The 19299-nt window shown below is 52.0% G+C and overlaps 1 protein-coding gene across 3 annotated transcripts in view; it reads right to left on the minus strand.

The window, feature by feature from the left end:
* Positions 1-19299, minus strand: part of BTC (betacellulin) — a 392756-nt gene that overhangs the window by 107871 nt on the left and 265586 nt on the right. For 2 of the 3 annotated variants that reach the window (XM_069630651.1, XM_069630650.1), the window contains exon 4: positions 16171-16317. The exons of the other annotated variant lie outside the window; for it this stretch is intronic. In XM_069630651.1, the coding sequence (XP_069486752.1) occupies positions 16171-16317 (147 nt within the window). The remainder of the gene's footprint in view (positions 1-16170; positions 16318-19299) is intronic. 3 annotated transcript variants of the gene reach the window in all.

Raw genomic sequence — 19299 nt, forward strand, 5'->3', positions numbered from 1 at the left:
CCACAACCCCACCGTCAACTGGTGTGCGGGAACGTTGCTGTTCCAGTCAAGACATTGCCGTAGGACCTGCGGAACGCCGGGGGATTCGTCTCACTTCATAGGAGGCTTGGAGACAGTGTTGCCGGAAGTATATGAAGATTACCGGGATGTTTTTAGTAAAGTGGCGGCTGAGACTTTGCCCCCACATCGATCGTTTGACTGCAGGATTGATCTCGAGGATGGTGCGATCCTCCCCTGCAGTAGAATTTACGCCCTTACGGAGTCAGAAAATGAACATCTAAAAGAATACATAGACACCAACTTGGCAAATGGATTTATTAGGCATTCAACATCCCCAGTCTCATCGCCCTTGTTTTTCGTGCCCAAAAAATCCGGAGAACTCAGAACATGCATTGACTACAGAGCGGTTAACCGCATTACCATCAAAAACCGCTACCCTCTTCCTTTAATCCCAGTGTTATTGGACCAGGTGCGAGGTTCGACGGTGTATACGAAACTTGATTTGCGAGGGGCATATCACCTCGTGAGAGTAAGACAAGGGGATGAGTGGAAAACAGCTTTCCGCACAAAATTCGGCTTATACGAGTACCAAGTTATGCCCTTTGGACTTTGCAACGCTCCTGCCGCATTTCAACACTTCTTGGACGAGGTTCTGCAAGGATATCTGGATGTATTTGCGGTGGTATACATCGACGATATACTAATCTATTCACAAGGTATGGAAGAACATCAGGGCCATGTGAGGGCAGTGTTGCAGAGATTGAGGGAACACCAGCTCTACGCAAAATTAGAAAAATGTGAGTTCCATCAATCCACGGTAGAGTTTTTGGGATTCGTTTTATCACCCCAAGGAGTGAACATGGACCAAAAGAAGGTACAAGCTATCATCGACTGGCCATCCCCAACCTCAGTAAAGGACGTCCAGACGGTGCTAGGCTTCGCGAACTTCTACCGCCGCTTTATAGAGGGATTTGCTAAAAAGGTTCAGCCAATTACCCGTCTCTTACGAAAGGGAATACCGTTCCAGTGGGATGCAGAGGCAGAAGCGGGGTTCCAAGCCCTGAAAGACACATTCATCACAGCTCCGGTTCTCATGCATCCAGATCCAACCAAACCTTATATAGTAGAGACTGACGCATCAAGTTACGCCATCGGCGCCATCCTGTCACAGCGCGATGACAACGGACAGTTGCACCCCGTTGCCTATTACTCTAGGACATTGTTACCCGCAGAACGAAACTATGTAATAGCTGACAAGGAGCTGTTAGCCATCAAAGCAGCCTTTGGGGAATGGCGCCATTACCTAATGGGGGCCCGACACACCATCACTATATTTACTGACCATCGTAACTTACAATTCTTGAAGTCGGCCAAGGCCCTTAGTCCCAGACAGCTACGATGGGCCATGTACTTTTCAGAGTTTGATTTTATTGTGACATATCGTCCGGGGATAGACAATAGGAAAGCGGACATTTTGTCACGATACCCCGAACCCAACACTGAACACTCAGAACCAAAGGAAGAAGTCAAACCAATAATAAAACCAAGTTGCATTGTAGGAAGCATCGTAGTAGACAACATGTTTGAAGATATCCGGAAAGCGATGTCTGCACAAGATTTAGCGCAATGGACGGCACAGAATTCAGATCGGACAATCAAGGATGGATTGCCTTTTTTCAAAACGGCCCTATACATACCCACTACCCCGCTTCAACGACAGGCAATCCGGTGGTGTCATGACTCGCCATTTGTAGGTCATCCTGGCTCGGCGAAAACCATGGAGCTACTAAGGAGGCACTTCTGGTGGCCGGGTATGAAGAGGGGTGTGCAACATTACATTTCTAACTGTGAAACTTGTATGAGAAACAAATCCGAACATAAGAAACCAGCGGGGCGTTTGCAACCATTGCCAACACCACCAACTCCTTGGCATACCATTTCTTTAGACTTGATAGTGGAGTTGCCCCTTAGCCACGGATTCACATCCATTCTTGTAGTCGTAGATTACCTCACCAAAATGGCTCACTTTGTACCCTGTAAGGGCACGCCAACAGCTAGTGAACTGGCTGATCTATTCCTGCAGAACATAGTCCGACTGCATGGAATCCCATATAATGTAATCTCGGACAGAGGGCCACAATTCGCTTCGCGTTTTTGGCAAGCATTTTGTAGTACAGTAGGAATGAGTATACGTTTGTCCACTGCTTATCATCCAGAGACGGATGGACAAACGGAACGCTTAAACCAGACACTGGAGCAATACCTGCGTTGTCTCATCCAAGGCAAAGATGATACCTGGGCGGAGGTCATTTGGCTGGCGGAGCTAGCGTATAACAACGCTGTCCACTCATCAACCAAGGTAACACCATTCTATGGTTCATATGGATACCATCCACGTTTCCAGCCATTACCACAGGTAGATGTACCGGAAGTGCCAGCTGCGCAGGAACGAAAAAGACAGCTTGAAATCCTTTGGCAGTCCATACAACATACCTTGAATTCAGCAAAATCATCATATAAACATTATGCAGACAAGAAAAGGAGAGTAAGCCCACCCTACAAGACAGGAGATCGGGTATGGCTTTCGACTCGAAACCTCCACCTACAAGGGCCTCGCAAATTCCAACCTCGTTTCATTGGCCCGTTCCCGATCACGTCAATCATCAATCCAGTGGCGGTCCGACTATCATTGCCGCCACATATGAAGATACATCCAGTATTCCATGTGACCCTATTAAAACCAGCCCCGGCTTCTGTAAAAACAAAACGGCCTCCACCCATGTTGGTGGATGGTTATCCGGAATACGAGGTAAGGGCTATTTTGGATTCACATTTTCGATTGGGAAAACTATGGTACCTCATAGACTGGGAGGGGTATGGCCCTGAAGATCAATCCTGGGAACCAGCGCAAAACATTCATGCTCCTCGACTCCTTCGCCAATTCCATCTTAGATACCCCGCTAAACCTGGGCCTGCGAGAGGGAGGGGGAGTACTGTCAGGGCTGGACCACGGGTTGGGGCCAAAAGGCAGATTGCAGCCACTATGGGGGCTGCAGAAGGGGTTGGAGCCCCCCCAAAAAGCCCTACCCAGTACTCAAGGCGGATTCTCCATCCCTTTTGCAGAAAGAAGTCCCTGGGATGGAGAACCGCCTTGGAACTACATTTCCCAGCAGGCCGTGCCTTGCACGAGCCTGCTGTCAAGAAATGCCACGCCCGCGCTAACGCGCATGCGCGAGCCGCGCCATCGGGACAACGCTCGCAATTCCGGATGCAGAGGAGAGAAGACGTGTTCCGTCCGAGCTCCGGCAGGCACGCCTACGCGGGGCACAAGCTCTCGCCTGAACACCCCAGGCCCCGCGTACAACTAAAAGATAAGTTCCTCTTTTAGAAGTACTTGTAGTTGGCTGTACTTTTCGGCTGGGATCTCGGTTTAGATACCGAACCGCTACGGGGCTGAGGCACGAGAAGCATCGCGCACGAGTCCCCGTCGGCTGCACTTTTCGGCCTGGACTTCGGTTAGATACCGAACCGCAACGGGGCTGAGGCACGAGAAGCATCGCGCATGAGTCCCCTGTAAACTGGGAAGCCATACATAGACCCTGCATGATTTGGGGAATGCTGTGACTAATTACCCACGCACGGAATGCGGGGAAAACATTACATAGGCAACTCGGAGTGAAGTCAACTACGAGTTGTTTTGGCCCGCACTGACAGTGTGTTTTGGTATTTTGCAGTGAAAGCAGAGTGTGCTTTGGCTGAGCACATGAACAAGCAGGAGAATTGGAGGCACCGGCCAGCAATCAGAGCTAAGTGCAGTTATATGTTTGTACCCTGTATGAGAATAATGCAAAGGGGTTGGTGATCACGCACATGATTTGGGAGAATGTGTTGCATGACTAAATGCCGGTATAATTTATGTTGAGACGCTGCAGTTAGTAGCGGGGTAGCTACAAGGGTCAGCACTTCAGGTTATAGTGTCCTGGTTCAGGAGCTCCAGTACAAAGGCTCCCCTCCGAAGAGCACACAGTGTGGGTGAGGTACATGAGTGCATGGGCGGAGTACGTCCATCGGAGCGGCGCACAGGAGCCGAGGAGTATGTTTCCCTAAAAACCCTCACCTATCCATAACAGCTTCCTAACCCTCTTTCCGGTTATCCTGAACTCCCTCTACCCATCCAAACCAACGGACCCTAACCCTCTTTCCCCGGCGGGTCAAGGTGGCCTGCGGTTTTAATATCCCAGGTGCTAAGACCCAACGGGGAGGCAGGTGTTTGTACTGCCTCTGCGCCAGACAACAGGAGCCTGACAATAAGCTCCACAGAAATCCGAGTAGGGTTGTAATATTTGGTCCATAAGCCGTTGGAAAGTAGCTGGAGCCCAGTGTAAGCCAAAAGGGAGGGCTTTGAACTGAAACAGTCCTAGGGGTGTCGAGAAAGCTGCCTTTTCCTTATCAGGTCCATACACTGGGACCTGCCAGTACCCTTTTGTTAAGCCTAGGGTTGATAGAAAGGTTGTGTTTCTGAGTTGATCAATTAGGTCATCGATGCGTGGCATGGGATAAGCATTGAAGTGGGAAATGGCATTAACTTGGTGGAATACTATGCAAAACCTCCAGGAAACGTCAGGTTTGGTGACCAATATGATAGGGGAGGACCATGGGATTGAACAGGGTTTGATAATGTTCACTCAACATTTTATTCACTTCCCCAACTATGTATTAACGGGCTTCCGGGAGTCTATATGGTTTCAGATGAACCACTTTTCACTTAGGTGTTCTAATGTAGCGATAGGTGCCTTTCACTCTTCCTGGTTTCTCCAAGAATACATCAGGGAATGAGACTATTAAATCTTTTAGATCTTGTTGTTGACTAAATAGCTCTTGAGGAATGAATTCAAAGTGGTCTACTTCTGGCATCAAATGTGAGTGTATCGCGACATTGGTGGCAGACAGGTTTTCCTTCCACTAAGAGACTTACATGATATAGATGGATCTTCTGTTTCCCGTCAGGTTGTGCTACCTTATACGTAGAAGTTCCTGTTCATTACAGAATTTCATATGGCCCATGCCACCTAGAGACAAGCTTGTTTTCCGAGGTAGGCAAGAGGACCAATACTTTTTGTCCTAAGGAAAATGATCTTAAGCTCACCTTTTTGTCATAGGAAGATTTTTGCTGGATTTGGGCCTTTTCCATAGGAGTATAAACTAGATTTCAAACAATACCCATATGTTCTCGCAGTCTGGTAGCCATCTGCAAAAGGGGAATGAGGGCCCCTTCTCGTTCTTCCCAGGTCTCCCGGATCATGTCCAGGACATCTCTAGGTTCTCTACCATAGAGAAGCTCAAAAGGAGAGAATACAGTCAATGCCTGAGGGGTGTCTCACTGTATACAGTGCCCAGGGGATCATAAGGAACAAGTTACTTACCTGTAACTGTTGTTCTCCAGCATGGGTCTGGCATGGATTCACATGCTCATGATTATTCCCCGTCGTCAGGCTGGGAATCCTCGGTAAAGAAAAAACCAGTATCAGTTTCGTTTCTGATCTGTCTTTCGTAGTAATAACCAATCACTGGTCTCTGCGTCATACTGACCACAGCCAATGACTGCCCTCTACCTAAGCACCGCCTCTGGCAGCCATCTTCAGATTTGGAAGCACGTGAAGTGGCAGTATGACCAAGTGAAGAGCCGCAGAGGGGTAGGCGGGAGGGTTCGCATGTGAATCCCTGCCAGACCCATGCTGGAGAACAACAGTTACAGGTAAGTAACTTGTTCCTTCTCCAGCATGGGGTCTGGCATGGATTCACATGCTCATGAATAAAGAATACATAGCAGTACACACATGCACAACCACGGGAGGTGGCAAAGGCTCAACATTAAGCATCACATCAACTCAACATTAAGCATCTTACCTCCTCACCAGGCTCACCTCAGGCGAACAGGTTGCGCAGCACTGCTTGGCCGACCCTGGACTCCTCCCTGGAATCCCGGTCGACGCAGTAGAATTTCGTGAAGGTGTGCGTCGACCTCCACGTAGCAGCCCTGCATATGTCCAGCAGGGGCACACCAGATAGGAACGCCGTGGTAGCTGCGATCGCTCTGGTGGAATGGGCTCTCGGACGGCCAGGCAGCGGTCGGTTTGCCAACCGGTGACAGTACATGATACAGCCGGAGAGCCATCTGGAGATGGAAGCCTTCGAGAGAGCCTTCCCCTGATTGACAGGTCCAAAGTTCACAAAGAGTTGTGACGTCTTCCGAAACCCCTTCATGCGGTCCACGTAGAACTTCAGCGCTCTAGCTACATCCAGCGAGTGCAAAGTCCTCTCAGCCGGCGACGAAGGCGACGGGAAGAACACAGGTAACACCAAGGGTTCGTTGAGATGGAAGTCCGACGGTACCTTGGGCATGAAGGAGGGGTGCGTCCTGAGCACTACCCTCGTGTCGTGGAAAGTCAAGTACGGGGCCTTGCAGGAAAGGGCCTGGATCTCTCCCACTCGTCGTGCGGAGGTGATGGCCACAAGAAAAGCTGTTTTCCACGATAGAAACTTCAACGGGGCCGAGTGCAGAGGCTCGAACGGAGGTCCCATGAGCTTGGTCAGCACCACGTTGAGCTCCCACGCCGGGGCCGGAGCCTTCACCGGCGGGAACGATCTGAACAGTCCCTTCATGAACTCTTTCACCAGACGATGAGACCACAAGGACGTCCGCCCCGTGGTTCTGGTGTATCGGGAGATCGCAGCAAGATGAATCTTGATGGACGCGTGTGCCAAACCAGCTTTGGCCAGCGTCAGCAGGTACGGCAGTACTTGGGGAGCCGTAATCCGTAGAGGGTTAATCTTCTGTGCGTGGCACCAGACAGAGAACCTCTTCCATTTGTGTCCGTAGCATTTAAGAGTCGAGGGCGCCCTGGCCTTTGCAAGAACCTCTCTGCAATCGGCCGGTATGTCGTATCCTCCGAACTCTAGCGCTGCAGGAGCCAGGCCTGCAAGTTCAGCGACTTCGGGTCGTGGTGGAGGATGGCGCCTCCTTCCCTGGAGAGTAGATCCGCGTCCGCCGGCAGCTTGATCGGCGGGGACGCTGACAAGTCCAGAAGGTCCGGGAACCATATCTGCCTCGGCCACGCAGGTGCGATGAGGATCATCCTGCACCGTGACCTCTTGAGCTGGTTGACGAGCCGGATTAGCAGAGGCAAGGGAGGGAACGCGTAGAGGAACAGGCCCTCCCAGGGGAACGAGAAAGCATCGCCCATGCTCCTCGTCTGGGGAAACCTGCTGGCGAACCTCCGGCACTTGGTGTTCGTCGCCGTCGCGAACAGGTCGATCTGGGGTGTGCCCCACCGTCGGAAGAGGCGATCCACCAGATCCTGCCGTAGTTCCCACTCGTGGCACGAGCGCAGCTCCCTGCTGAGTGAGTCGGCGATGGTGTTTTTTATCCCTGCCAGATGAAACGGCACCAGAAAAATCCCTTGGGCGACGGCCCAATGCCACAGGTCCTGCGCCTCCTTGGACAGCGCTGGGGACCTGGTTCCGCCCTGTTTCCTGATGTAAAACATGGTGGTGGTGTTGTCGGTGAAGATCCTCACCACCTTGCCCTTGAGGGACGGAAGGAAGGACCTGAGGGCCCAAAACACTGCACGGAGCTCCAGGACGTTGATATGCAGGGACTTCTCCGTCGGGAGCCAGAGTCCCCTCGCGTGCAGATTTTCGGTGTGCGCTCCCCACCCTTCCAGGGAGGCATCCGTGGTCACAGTCTCCTGGTGGGCTGGGGTCTGGAAGTCCATGCCCGCCGTCAGATGCGCGCGGGTGCCCCACCACCGTATCGCTCGTCGGAAACTCTCGTCGAGCTTGATCCTTTCCTCGAAGCTGCCCGTCGTCTGGATCCAGCGCGCATCCAGGAATTCTTGCAACGGGCGCATCCGGAGCCTGCACATGGGAATGAGGTAGATGCAGGAAGACATCATCCCGAGGAGGGACTTGATGGATCTCACTTTGGCCGCGTCGGCCACCAACATCCGTTGCACCTTGCCCAAGATGGTCCTGGTCCTCTCCTCCGACGGGGAGGCCAGAAGGGACACTGTGTCGAGCCTCGCTCCCAGAAACAGTGCGACTTGCGCGGGCACCAGGTGGGATTTGGCGTAGTTCACGGAGAATCCCAGGTCCGTGAGGAGTTGGACGGTCCTTGCCGTGTGGACCACGGCGAGCTCCTTCGTCTTGGCGCGGATGAGCCAGTCGTCCAGGTAGGGGTAGACGTGAATCCCCTCGCGGCGCAGCTGCGCCGCCACCGGTGCGAGGCACTTGGTGAATACCCTGGGTGCCGACCGTAGTCCGAAGGGAAGGGCTTTGAACTGGTAATGACGCCCTTGGACCACGAACCTGAGGAATTTTCGGTGCCCCTTTAGGATGGGAATGTGGAAGTAGGCATCCTCCAAATCCAACGACGATAGGAAGTCTCCTTCCTCCAGTTGACCCAGGACGTGCTGGAGGGTGACCATCCGGAACTTCTGCGCCTTGATGAACTTGTTCAGCCGTCGCAGGTCCAGGATGGGGCGCCATCCTCCCGTCTTCTTCTTCAGGAGGAAGTATCGCGAGTAGACTCCGGAGCCCCGAAGCCTCTTTGGGACGAGTTCGATGGCGCCCTTTCTGAGCATCGCCTTTACCTCCAGGAGAAGTTGAGGGACGTGAAGTTCTTTCCTGGCCACGGGGGGGACGCGCGGGCACCTTCTTTGAAACTCGAGCCCGTGGCCCCGGGCCAGGGCGTCCAGCACCCAACGGTCGGTGGAGATGGACTCCCACACGCTGACGAAGCCCGCCAGCCGGCCTCCCACCGGGGTGCTTCGGTGGGGGCCCGACCCCGCGGCCGGTTCAATCCTGCTTGGACGCGGCCTTGCCGCCTTGACCTCCTTGGCGACGACGGCGTGGTCCGCTAGACTTGCCTCGTCCTCTGTAGGCCTCTTGCGACGACGAGCGGGCCGCTTGACGGTAGGAAGCGAAACCGCCGCCGGAACCTTTGGAGGCGCCCTTGCCTCCGCCGCTCCGAAAGGGCGTCCGTCGTTGCTGCAGGACTCCAAGGGCCCGGGCCGTCTCAGTATCCGCCTTGATGGCCTGAAGGGAATCGTCCACTGTCTTCCCAAACAGGTTGTTCCCGTCGAAGGGCATGTCCAGGACTCTGGTCTGGACGTCCTGCCGAAAGTCCGTAGCTTTGAGCCATCCACGACGTCGAAGGCAAACGCCGTTGCCCAGCTGGCGGAACCCAGTGTCGGCGATGTCCGTCGCCACGGTGATGGCGTGGTCCGAAGCCACTTCACCTTCCTGGAGGATCTCAAGGGCCTCCGCCCTCTTGTCGTCCGGCAGAAAATCCAGCAGGGGAGCTATCTTGTACCAGAGCTCCCTGTCGTAGCGGGCCACGATAGCCAAGGCGTTGGCCGCTTTAATCGTCGTCGCTGCCGACGAGATGACTCTACGTCCCATAGCATCCAATTTCTTTCCCTCGCCGTCCGGCGGGGAAGTCGATGTGGAGGCCGCACCCCCCCCCCGCTTTCTTCCTGGCTGCCGCGGAGACGACGGAGTCCGGGGTAGGCTGCGCCCGGAGGCATAGGGGGGCCGTGTCCGGGACCCGGTACTTTTTCTCGTACCGGTCTCTTCTAGCTGGCGTAGTGGAAGGGTTCTTGAGGAGGGAAAGGCCCTCATCCCAAATGTCGTCCAACAGAGGCACTGCGAGGACCGTCTTCCTCTTGGCCTCGCGCCGCTGATAAAGGAAGCCTTCCTTTTTCTTCTCCTCAGGGCAGAGTTGGAAAAGCTCGGAAGCCCTGGAGATCATGGAGTGGAAAGATCCGATCTCGTCGGGCGGAGAAGCCCTGGTGGGGGGCGACGACGGAAAATCCTCGTCGTATGCCTCGTCGTCCGTACCCGTCGCTGCCGTGTCAGTCCCCGTATCATCCCCTCGGGTGGACGGGGAGGAGGGCTGGACGGGGCGCGACGGTTGAAAAGGAGGTGGAGGATGGATCCTTCTTTTCTTGGTAGGGGGAACACCAGAAGGTCCCGGTTCTGGATCCCCCGACGGGAGAGGTTCCTCCGTCGGTAACGGTAGCCTCGTCCTTATCTCGGTGCATAAGGACTGTATGGCCAACAAAATGGCCGCCGAGTTGTCTCGCGGCGCTGGCAGAGGGGAATCCGACGGGCGAGCAGGGGCCCCGTCGGTATCCTCGACGATGTCGTCGTCGTCACCCGCGTCGGGGTCCATTCCGACGGGCTGGCCTTGTTCCACGCCTAGGCCGTGGCTTAAGACCTCGATCAGCTCCTCTTCTGAGGTTGAGGCCGAATCTACGACGACGCCCTGCCCCCCCTTCTTCTTCCCCACGGAGGGTTTCACGGGGGTCCTATCGATGGGCACAAAAGAAGACTCCCTCCGAGGAGGCAGGGAGATTCTGGGCCCTGATGTCGCCACCACTGGCGCAGGCTCCACAGGCTGAGCCAGGGCCGCCGCGACCGTTTCGATAGAGGGCTTGGTCGGATGGATCAAGGCCTTCACCACCTTAGGTGCGCTCACCGCCTTATCCTTGAGGGAGGGGGCACTGCCACGCTCCTCCTCTGCCTTAGAGCTCGACCGGGGCCTCTCCAGGAGCTTCGCCGGGTGCTCGGCCTTCCTCTTACCCGACCCAGAGCGTTGGCTCGTGGTTGATGGTGCCGGGGAGGGTGCGCCCTGCCTGGCGCCCGTAGAGCCCGACCGTTCGGCGCTCCCGGTGCCAGCGGACTCGCGGTGCTTGGCCTTATGTTGGGCCCCCGTCGCCGGGGCGCCCTCAAAGGTCTTAGAAGACCGCTCGGATTTCTTCTTCTTCTCGCCAGACGGGCTCTTACCCTCCAGCCAGTTGGCGAGACGTTGATGACGGTCCTTCATGGTCCGTTCCGACATGTTGCCGCAAAACGCACAATCCTTCTCCACGTGCGTTTTGTCCTCATGAAGGCAGTAAAGGCAGAAAGAGTGTTCGTCTTCCTTAAAGACGTTCTGCAGCTGGCATCCAGGGCAGACCCTGAACAGCTTTCCGGGCGTCGAGCTTCCCTTCTCCTGGGCCATCTCCGAGACCGGGCCTGAGAAGCTTCTGGAGTCCTCCGAAGTGTAGCTCGACGAAATCTTCACCCTTGAGGGGCACAGACGAATCCGACACGGGTCCCCGTTGATCGGATGTAGGATCGGTGGAGCTTGAGGCTCTTTTGACCGAAAGAATTGAAGTTTTTTGTGAAAAAGCGCGAAAAATAGCACTAACGCTCGAGAGCAATAGCACGAGGATCCCAACACATGAACGTGCGGTAAAAATCTGAAGATGGCTGCCAGAGGCGGTGCTTAGGTAGAGGGCAGTCATTGGCTGTGGTCAGTATGACGCAGAGACCAGTGATTGGTTATTACTACGAAAGACAGATCAGAAACGAAACTGATACTGGTTTTTTCTTTACCGAGGATTCCCAGCCTGACGACGGGGAATATTCATGAGCATGTGAATCCATGCCAGACCCCATGCTGGAGAAAGTTCCATTTCTTCTTTGGTTCCAATTATACTTGCGTCGCTCTGTGCAAATGCCTCACACACTGTTCTCTTTGTACAAAGTTGCCACTTGCAACCTTGGTTCACAACCCAAGCTGGTTTGCTATCAGTCTCTCCGACTCACCAGCTGTTTTGCCTTTTCTGACACTGCTTTGTTGTAGGAGCCAAGGACAGTACCACAGTGGCATTCATTCCTCCCCGCCCTGGTTATCGACGCGGGAGAGCCGCGGGTACCTCCGACACACTGAAGATTTGATCAGCCTTAGTTCCTGTTCTTTGGTTTCTTGCTTTCCAATGCTCATGAAAGGAACGGTTTAAGAGGTTACAGGTACTTCCCACCTTGCGACTGTCTGGTCTCGCCGTATATTACTCCCCCATCCGCCCCACATCAGGCTGACTCTCACCCTGACACAGCCCTGTCCCTGCTCTACTCCTCGATTTCGGCTACTCTTGATGTTCTCGCCCCTGTCATGAGGATCAGTTTGAAGTCCAAAGCCAAGTGTAATTCCTGGTATGACTCCGACCTATCTACACTTAAACACAAGTGTAGGGCGGCTGAGAGAAAATGGAGAGCTTCTTGCTCATCCTCTGACAAACTGGCATGCCACCTGCTCCAAAGGCAACACTGTCTCACTGTCCTCTCCAAGAAGAGAGGCCACATTCAAGCCCGCATCTCTGCGGCTTCCAAGAACTCGGCTGAACTCTTTAAAATCTGCAAGGAGCTAGCCAACCCTGCTGCAGTCTCCACCCCTCCTCTCACCTCCCAGGCTCTTTGCAATGCCCTTGCCTCTCACTTTAATTCTAAAACCCAGGACATCTTGTCAACCCTCTCCTCCGTCAACCCTCCCCTCTCTGTCCCGGCTTGCTGAACTTCCCTCAGCTAGCCCCCCTCCCTCTTTCTCCACCTTTCCTCTATTCCCCCCGGATGAGGTTGCTAGACAAGTCCGATCTATGAAAACCTCATCAAAACAGGTCCATCACTGTTCCTCTAAAACCAATAAGGACCACATCGATACCCTTGTGCCTGCCCTTGCCAATTTCTGAACGGGTCATTTGCCTCCGATTCTTTTCCCTCCACTCTGAAGAACTCCCTTGTTCATCCTCTCCTAAAGAAACCCACAGTGGATCCCTCAACTAACGCCCAATCTCCATTACTCCCTTTATGGGGAAGCTCCTGGAAAAGCTGGTAATTTCCCAGCTGAACCTTCATTCTGACTCTGTTGGCTCTCATCCATGACCACCAATCTGGATTCAGAGCTGCAAGAAGTATGGAATCTGCTCTCCTGAACATCCGTGAAGACCTGCTCTCCAACCTTGACTCTAACATTCCCTCCGTCCTCATCCTACTTGACCTCACCTCTGCCTTTGACACGGTCAACCATACCATCCTGCTCAATCGTCTCAATGACAACCTGGGTATCACTGTTCAGGCTCTGGCCTGGCTGACCGCTTTCCTTTCTGATCGACCCTCCCAGGTACAACTTGAGTCCTTCCTATCCTCTATCACCCTCTCCACCTGTGTTGTTCCCCAGGGGTCTAAACTCTCGCCCTGGGTTTTCAACCAATACCTGGCAGCTATTACCTACTGCATTTCCATCTTCTGCTCAAACTTCCAGTGCTATGCCGATGACACCAAACTCATTATCAGGCTTCCCTCAGCCACCTCCTCTCCTTCCCTCATCTCTGATTGCTTAATAGCCATTCAAAATTTGTGTGCCGCCAACGATCTCTTTCTAAATGCCAACAAGACTGAGATCCTCTCATTTGGACACCTTCACCATCTTTTCCCCTCACTCTCTGGCCGGCCTCCCTTGGCCGTCCTCCTACCGCTACCTGCGAGGCTAAGAATCACTTTCCTTCTCGGCACTCATCTCTGGCGTCGCTAAAAAGTCTAACTTCTTACCGCACCTCCTTAGAGGTACTCTGCCCTTCCTCTCCTTCCCTCAGAAGTTCACTGTCTCCAAAGCTCTGGTTCTCACTAGGTTGGACTACTGTATCTCTCCAGCACTGAAATCCCTTCATTGGCTCAGAGTGGATGTAATGATTTGATGATTTAAAACCCTCTGCATTGTCCACAAGGCTTTCTGGGGTCTGGGTCCAAAATACCTTCAACTATCCCTCTGCAAATACCTCCCCTTTCGAGCCCTTCGCTCCTCTACTTCTAACTCCCTCAGGGTCAGTCGTTTTTTAAAGAAACAAGCTGGGGCAGATCGCGGTCTTCGGCTGGGGTATCCCTTTGGAACAGCCTCCCGGCCACCATGAAACCTGAGGAGAACCATCTCCGGTTCCGGAAGCACCTCAAGACCTTACTTTTCGTTTCTGCCTTTGCCCCTCTTCTCCCCTGCTGATCTGTTTTCTCTCTCGGCACTGTTCACCTGGACACCCTCTGTCCTTCAGGCCCAGGTACCTGCTCACCCTGCCTACCTCCAGCATTTCCTCAGGTCCACCCCTTGCACTGGTATTCTGTATCTGTACCCATACAGCCCCTCACTCTTCTTCTGCACTTATCAGATATACACTATCTGACTAATCTTGCACTTGCCACTTGCTGACTGCACTACCACTTTTCACTGCATTATTTATTTACTGCACTTATTTATTCTTTTCTCACCTCTGTTCCGCACTTTCCACTTCTCCCCCTTCCTCGCACTTTCCCCCTTTTTCCCTTTCCATGCACTTGAGCGTTCTTAATGTCACTGGGCCTAGTAAGATCGTTGTTTATTTTGTTCTCCCTTGTACCCCTCCCTTTGCTTGGTCGCGCTCTGAAACACTTGTGTATGAGCATGATCTAAATAAAATATCATATCTCCTTGTATTAAACTGCCATCTTGGAACTGCTGTTTCATAGTGTGCTTTGCCTCGCTCAGAGTGTGCTTTCGTGCTTCGTCTTTTATCTGTGTGGGGAAGTGTGATGGAAATCAGGTTTGTGTAATAATCCGTAATTGCCTGACCTTGCCTGTCCATGGTTTTGGGACATGTCAGATACACGGCTCTGGTGTCAGTCTGCTGTCGCTCTTGGTAAACTGTCTGTGAGAAAGAGTGTGTCAGAAAAGGGGCGGGGGGTGAATTCGTAGGTATCTTATCTGGTAGGATGGTGAAAGGGTGTTATTGGGTGGGAAGGGGATACCGCGTCTCACCCTCTGGTGTTCCACTTCCACTACCCGAGGACCCCTCATCCAGGTGATCTTCCTGCACTAGTCAACCCCCAGGAACTGGATCTGAAAGTGATGGCCGTGTCCTGGCGACCTGGATGACAGATCCCCGGGGACTAGCAGGTGAGACACCTTCAGGTTTCTCACAATGCTCAGATTTCCTGAAATCCCCATTCCTTACTTACTGCCGGCACTGTCAAACGAGAAGGTAGGGGGTGTCAAATATATCTAATGCTGCACACAAATATTCTTACGTTTCCTGAGCGCCCTCTCTGTACTCATCTACCTCCACCTGGTCCGACAGTTAATCATCAAAGTACACCTTTCCCCTTTTTCCCCCCAGAGTCGAGAACCACCCCATCTCCCATGTCAATTACACCATTCCTGGTTTAGTAGCATTTCATTTGCTGCTAGCTCGGACGCTGTCAGCCCATGATTCAGTGCAAGACGCCTGAGATACCCCCAGTTTGGCACCAACAGTGCTGGCATAAGACATTAAGAATATCGTTTTTTCCTACTAGTGAAGTCATAAATGATGCAGAGCCCGGTTCCTCATTTCCATCAGCTAACCTTTCTGACTGCCCCATTCTTCCAATTTTGCGCCTCAGTAATCTATGTTTATGCACAGTTGTAACTCTGGGAAAACCATCGGAGAAGCCACTCATCTGGTAGGCGATGTCCGTAGAGACAACTCCAGATTGGCGGGCATGGTGGCAAGGCACCAATACGCACCTAATGTTAGGAAAGCTTGCCCAGACACGTGCGTAGACCTCCCAGTCCAGTCCTCTGGGCTGTGACCACGGAAACTCGGGGGTTAGGACTAACCAAAATGCCAACAACCCGAGGCCCAAATGGACTTCTGCAGGAACCACAACCATCCAAATACAGTTCCATGTAATGTTCCTGGTTCTGGGGCAGTCACTTCATCTTTATCTACAAGAGCCAATATTTTGAGCAAATCTACAGACTTACAAAAGCCACTACGAACTAAGCAACTGCGCTGCGCTTATCACATATGTATGCAGTTCAAGTAAAAGGATCCAGAGTCAGACCTACACGACTCACCCCAGCCTGGCATCCCCAACAAGGGTGAAGGAGAGGGGGGGCGGAGGAGAAGAGCAGTGAAATACTCTCTACGTCGCTGTGCAGCAGGTTGCACTGGGGCACCAATGGCCTTGGATGTTGACATCTAGCTCAATGTCAAGTGGTGGGCCCATGGAGGAGTAGCCATGATGAAGCCGTCACATGCCAGGGAATAAGAAGATCTGAGGCACCATACCTTTTTCTGGGACTGGGTACTAACAGTTTGCCTTTACATGTATTTATTTATTTATAACCTAGAGCGTGCTAAAGTTGCCATAAACCCCCCTTGTTGGTTTTATATGTAACGAATTAAAAATAAGAAACAACACTAGGACAGAGAGAAAATTATGAACACCTTTACAGAGAAAGAAATGTGGACAAATTGTGTGCACGGAATCACTTACTGAGAACATACACATGTGCATATTACGAGGATGATTGTGGCCACCATGGATGCAACAAGACCAATCACCACAAGCTGCCCGCGATCTCCCCGCAAGTAATAGAGGTCCAGCAGTTCGCACCTGGATCCAATATAACCACCTTCACAACTACAAAAAGAAAAGGAAAACATTATAACAATGCTTTTTCTGAGGGAGAATTAACATTCTTTAAAAAAAATATTATTCAAATCGAATTCCTTGGCAACTTCGATCTGCTGATGCTTTATAGCACGGTTTAAACATGGGGAACACATTACATTTTGGGCCTCGCAAGCTCAGTAGTACCGGCTGTATATTTGTTAAAAATATCCCCCCCTGTAATGGATTGCTGTACATAGAAACTGGTCAGCAAAGAGGGGATGAGGTGCTGTACGTGCTTGAAGGGGCCACAGTGGGTGATAACACTAGCTGTGATGGAGAGCAGAGTCAGGCATAGCTGAAAGAGCTCACCAATGTCAGACTGCACAGAATAGGGCTAATCTTTGTCAGGATGTAGATGGCTGCGACACGGACAGGCGTCAAGGGGGACCCTAGTAGAGCATCAGCACCATAACCGGGCATGAGGAGGGCCTGAAGAGCAACCGAGCGACAGAGCATCCCAAAACGCATGGGCAAGCCTGAAATCCTTTGCTAAATGTAGACATCAGGGTCCCTGTCACTTTAGCGGGGGATGCCGGCCCAAGGGGAAAAGGGACCAGTTTCATAAGCCCACAGAACGAGGGACCAAACAAAATACCCCCTTGAGTCTGAATTCAAAAGGAGGAGAGAGAGATACTGTGCATTACACATACAAATCCAGATTCCTCGTTTTCATAACAGTAAAACAGTGTAATGTGAAGAGCCCATTTGAAATGTACTTTAACTTGTTTTCAGCAGCTTCGCTGCATGCAATCACATTTCCCCGAAACGGATATCTCCATTATAACATGGTCAGTAAGAAGCACCCCTGTTCATATCTAATGTACATGCTGGACAATACAGCGCAATGTAGATGCGAGTTTGCATTCAATAACATGTAGCTTGGAAGTAAGCACTCTAAAATGTTGGTAGGTAACAAGGGAACGAGATCACAAGAAAGAAGCGTGATTTGCTTAGCACTACACATTGTGGCATGCTTCTTTCTTGCCGGAGATCGAAAGTCAGCACATAGGTTTAATACAAAAATACCTCTGAAAAACGGATGGCGCTAGGGCATGGCTCTACCACCACTGTTGGCCATTCCCTATGGTCCACTCAATCTCTATCTAACAAAGTGAATCCTAGTGGGTAAGAGGCATTGGAGCGTGCGCAATTGTATGCATTATTTGGGATTTAGTATCAGCTGGCACATCGGTCTATTTTACACAAACTCAGCATGCACGTATGGAGATTTCAATAGGACAAATCTAGCAAGCAACCAATGGAGCACTCTACACAAAGGGGGAACAAAACACTGCAGTACGTAAAGACTAAATGGATGTTAGAGTTCAGGTGTGGTGAGGTGGGGCCACAGGTTTTCAGTGTTCAGGGAGGTGTTCCTTGAAGGGAAGAGTTTAATTCCTTCATGAAGTATGCAAAGGAGCAGGCTTGTTTGATGCGAGTCAGATGGTTAAGAATGCTGGGTGTACATTAACACCATGTGCAGGGGAGCCAGCCAATCAGGTGGCTAGTAACGTGGGTTTGAACCGCCGGTGTATGCATCCATACAGAGCCCCCCCCTTCCCTTTCCATGGTGGCCATGTTGGTAAAGTATTTTCCTTCCTACAATGGGACACACACAGCGTCCCGTTGTAGGAAGGAAAATACTTTATTTTAGCACCCTGGTTTGCCGCTTTAGTAACTTGGGGTGCTAATGGCCTTATGTACCCGTTCCACTGGCAACACCTGGGGGTAATGGCCCAGGGCCCACGTTAATGGCCCTCACTTTGCACGGGGCGTTAACTGGGGCCATGGGCCATTATCCCCCCCTCCGCCCCCCCAAGTGCTGCCCGTGGAAGGGGTACATAACGCCAGAGTAGTAGAAGGCCTGATGCCACTTCCCCCCCCCCCTTCCGTCTTTGGGTCATTGGGCTTGGTTTAAACTTGGGAAAAGCTAACACAGTCATGGAAAACACTGCAGCTAAATGGTAAAGGGTATGTTAAGTCATAATCAGGACACGGACAAGGTGTCATGTTTGGTTAACTGGTTTCTTTATTCAATTAAACCTATCTTTTGTATTGGTAGGGACAGAGATCAGTACAGACTCGGTTTTCTGAATGATGGAGGATGTTAATGTTGTCGAACACCCTACCTAACACCATTTAGACCTCTTGACTTTTTTAAGGATAGGGCCAAAGAACCGATAGGGACAGAGGGGTTTTTATTGATTAAAGAAATAAGTTAACCAAACAGGATACCTGGTATGGCTCCTGAATCGGACTTATCACACATGGGGCCTCATTAGGAGTTTGGAGGTAACCATGGCGCTATTAGCGCCATGGCTGCCTCCAAATCCTTACTGACTCCGCCCTGGTGAATGGAGCTATCACCGCCCCATTCCAAGGTTGGCGGGGGCGGTAATTCCCCATTCACCAGGGCCCTTCCCCATTCCCATTGAGCCCCTATAGGGCTCAATGGGAATGGGGAAGGCGCTAATAACGGTACCGCAAATTGCGGTACTGTTATTAGCTCCAGAGTCCCTTTGTGGGTCCCGTCCTTAACGCCTGGAAAAACCAGGCGTTAAGGGAGGACCCGCAAAGGGAACTCGTAGTAGGGCGGTAAGGGATTACCGGCACCGGTGCCCTTACTGGTGCCGGTAATCCCTTACTGCCCACCTCGTAATGAGGCCCATGGTGTCAGACATGGGTTGTGAGTGACCCGATACAGTGTCAGACCACAACCAACCTCTACATGTCAAGGCATATTGACAAGCTAGCCCTACAGGACAGTGGTTAATCAAGCCATCCCTAGGTACTGTCAGGAAACAACCTTCTGTAATCACGGAAGAGTACTCACCAACCCATCAAGACACTATCTTGAATAGTAAACTCCCCAGTGGTTGCAGGGACGAAGAAGAACTTTGAGCCTCAGGCGCCAAAATATTTTTCAGCACCAAAATGTCTCCCTCTCCA

This window comes from Ambystoma mexicanum, chromosome 6q, assembly GCF_040938575.1.
Source record: "Ambystoma mexicanum isolate Mex_15411 chromosome 6q, UKY_AmexF1_1, whole genome shotgun sequence".
Taxonomy (NCBI): domain Eukaryota; kingdom Metazoa; phylum Chordata; class Amphibia; order Caudata; family Ambystomatidae; genus Ambystoma; species Ambystoma mexicanum.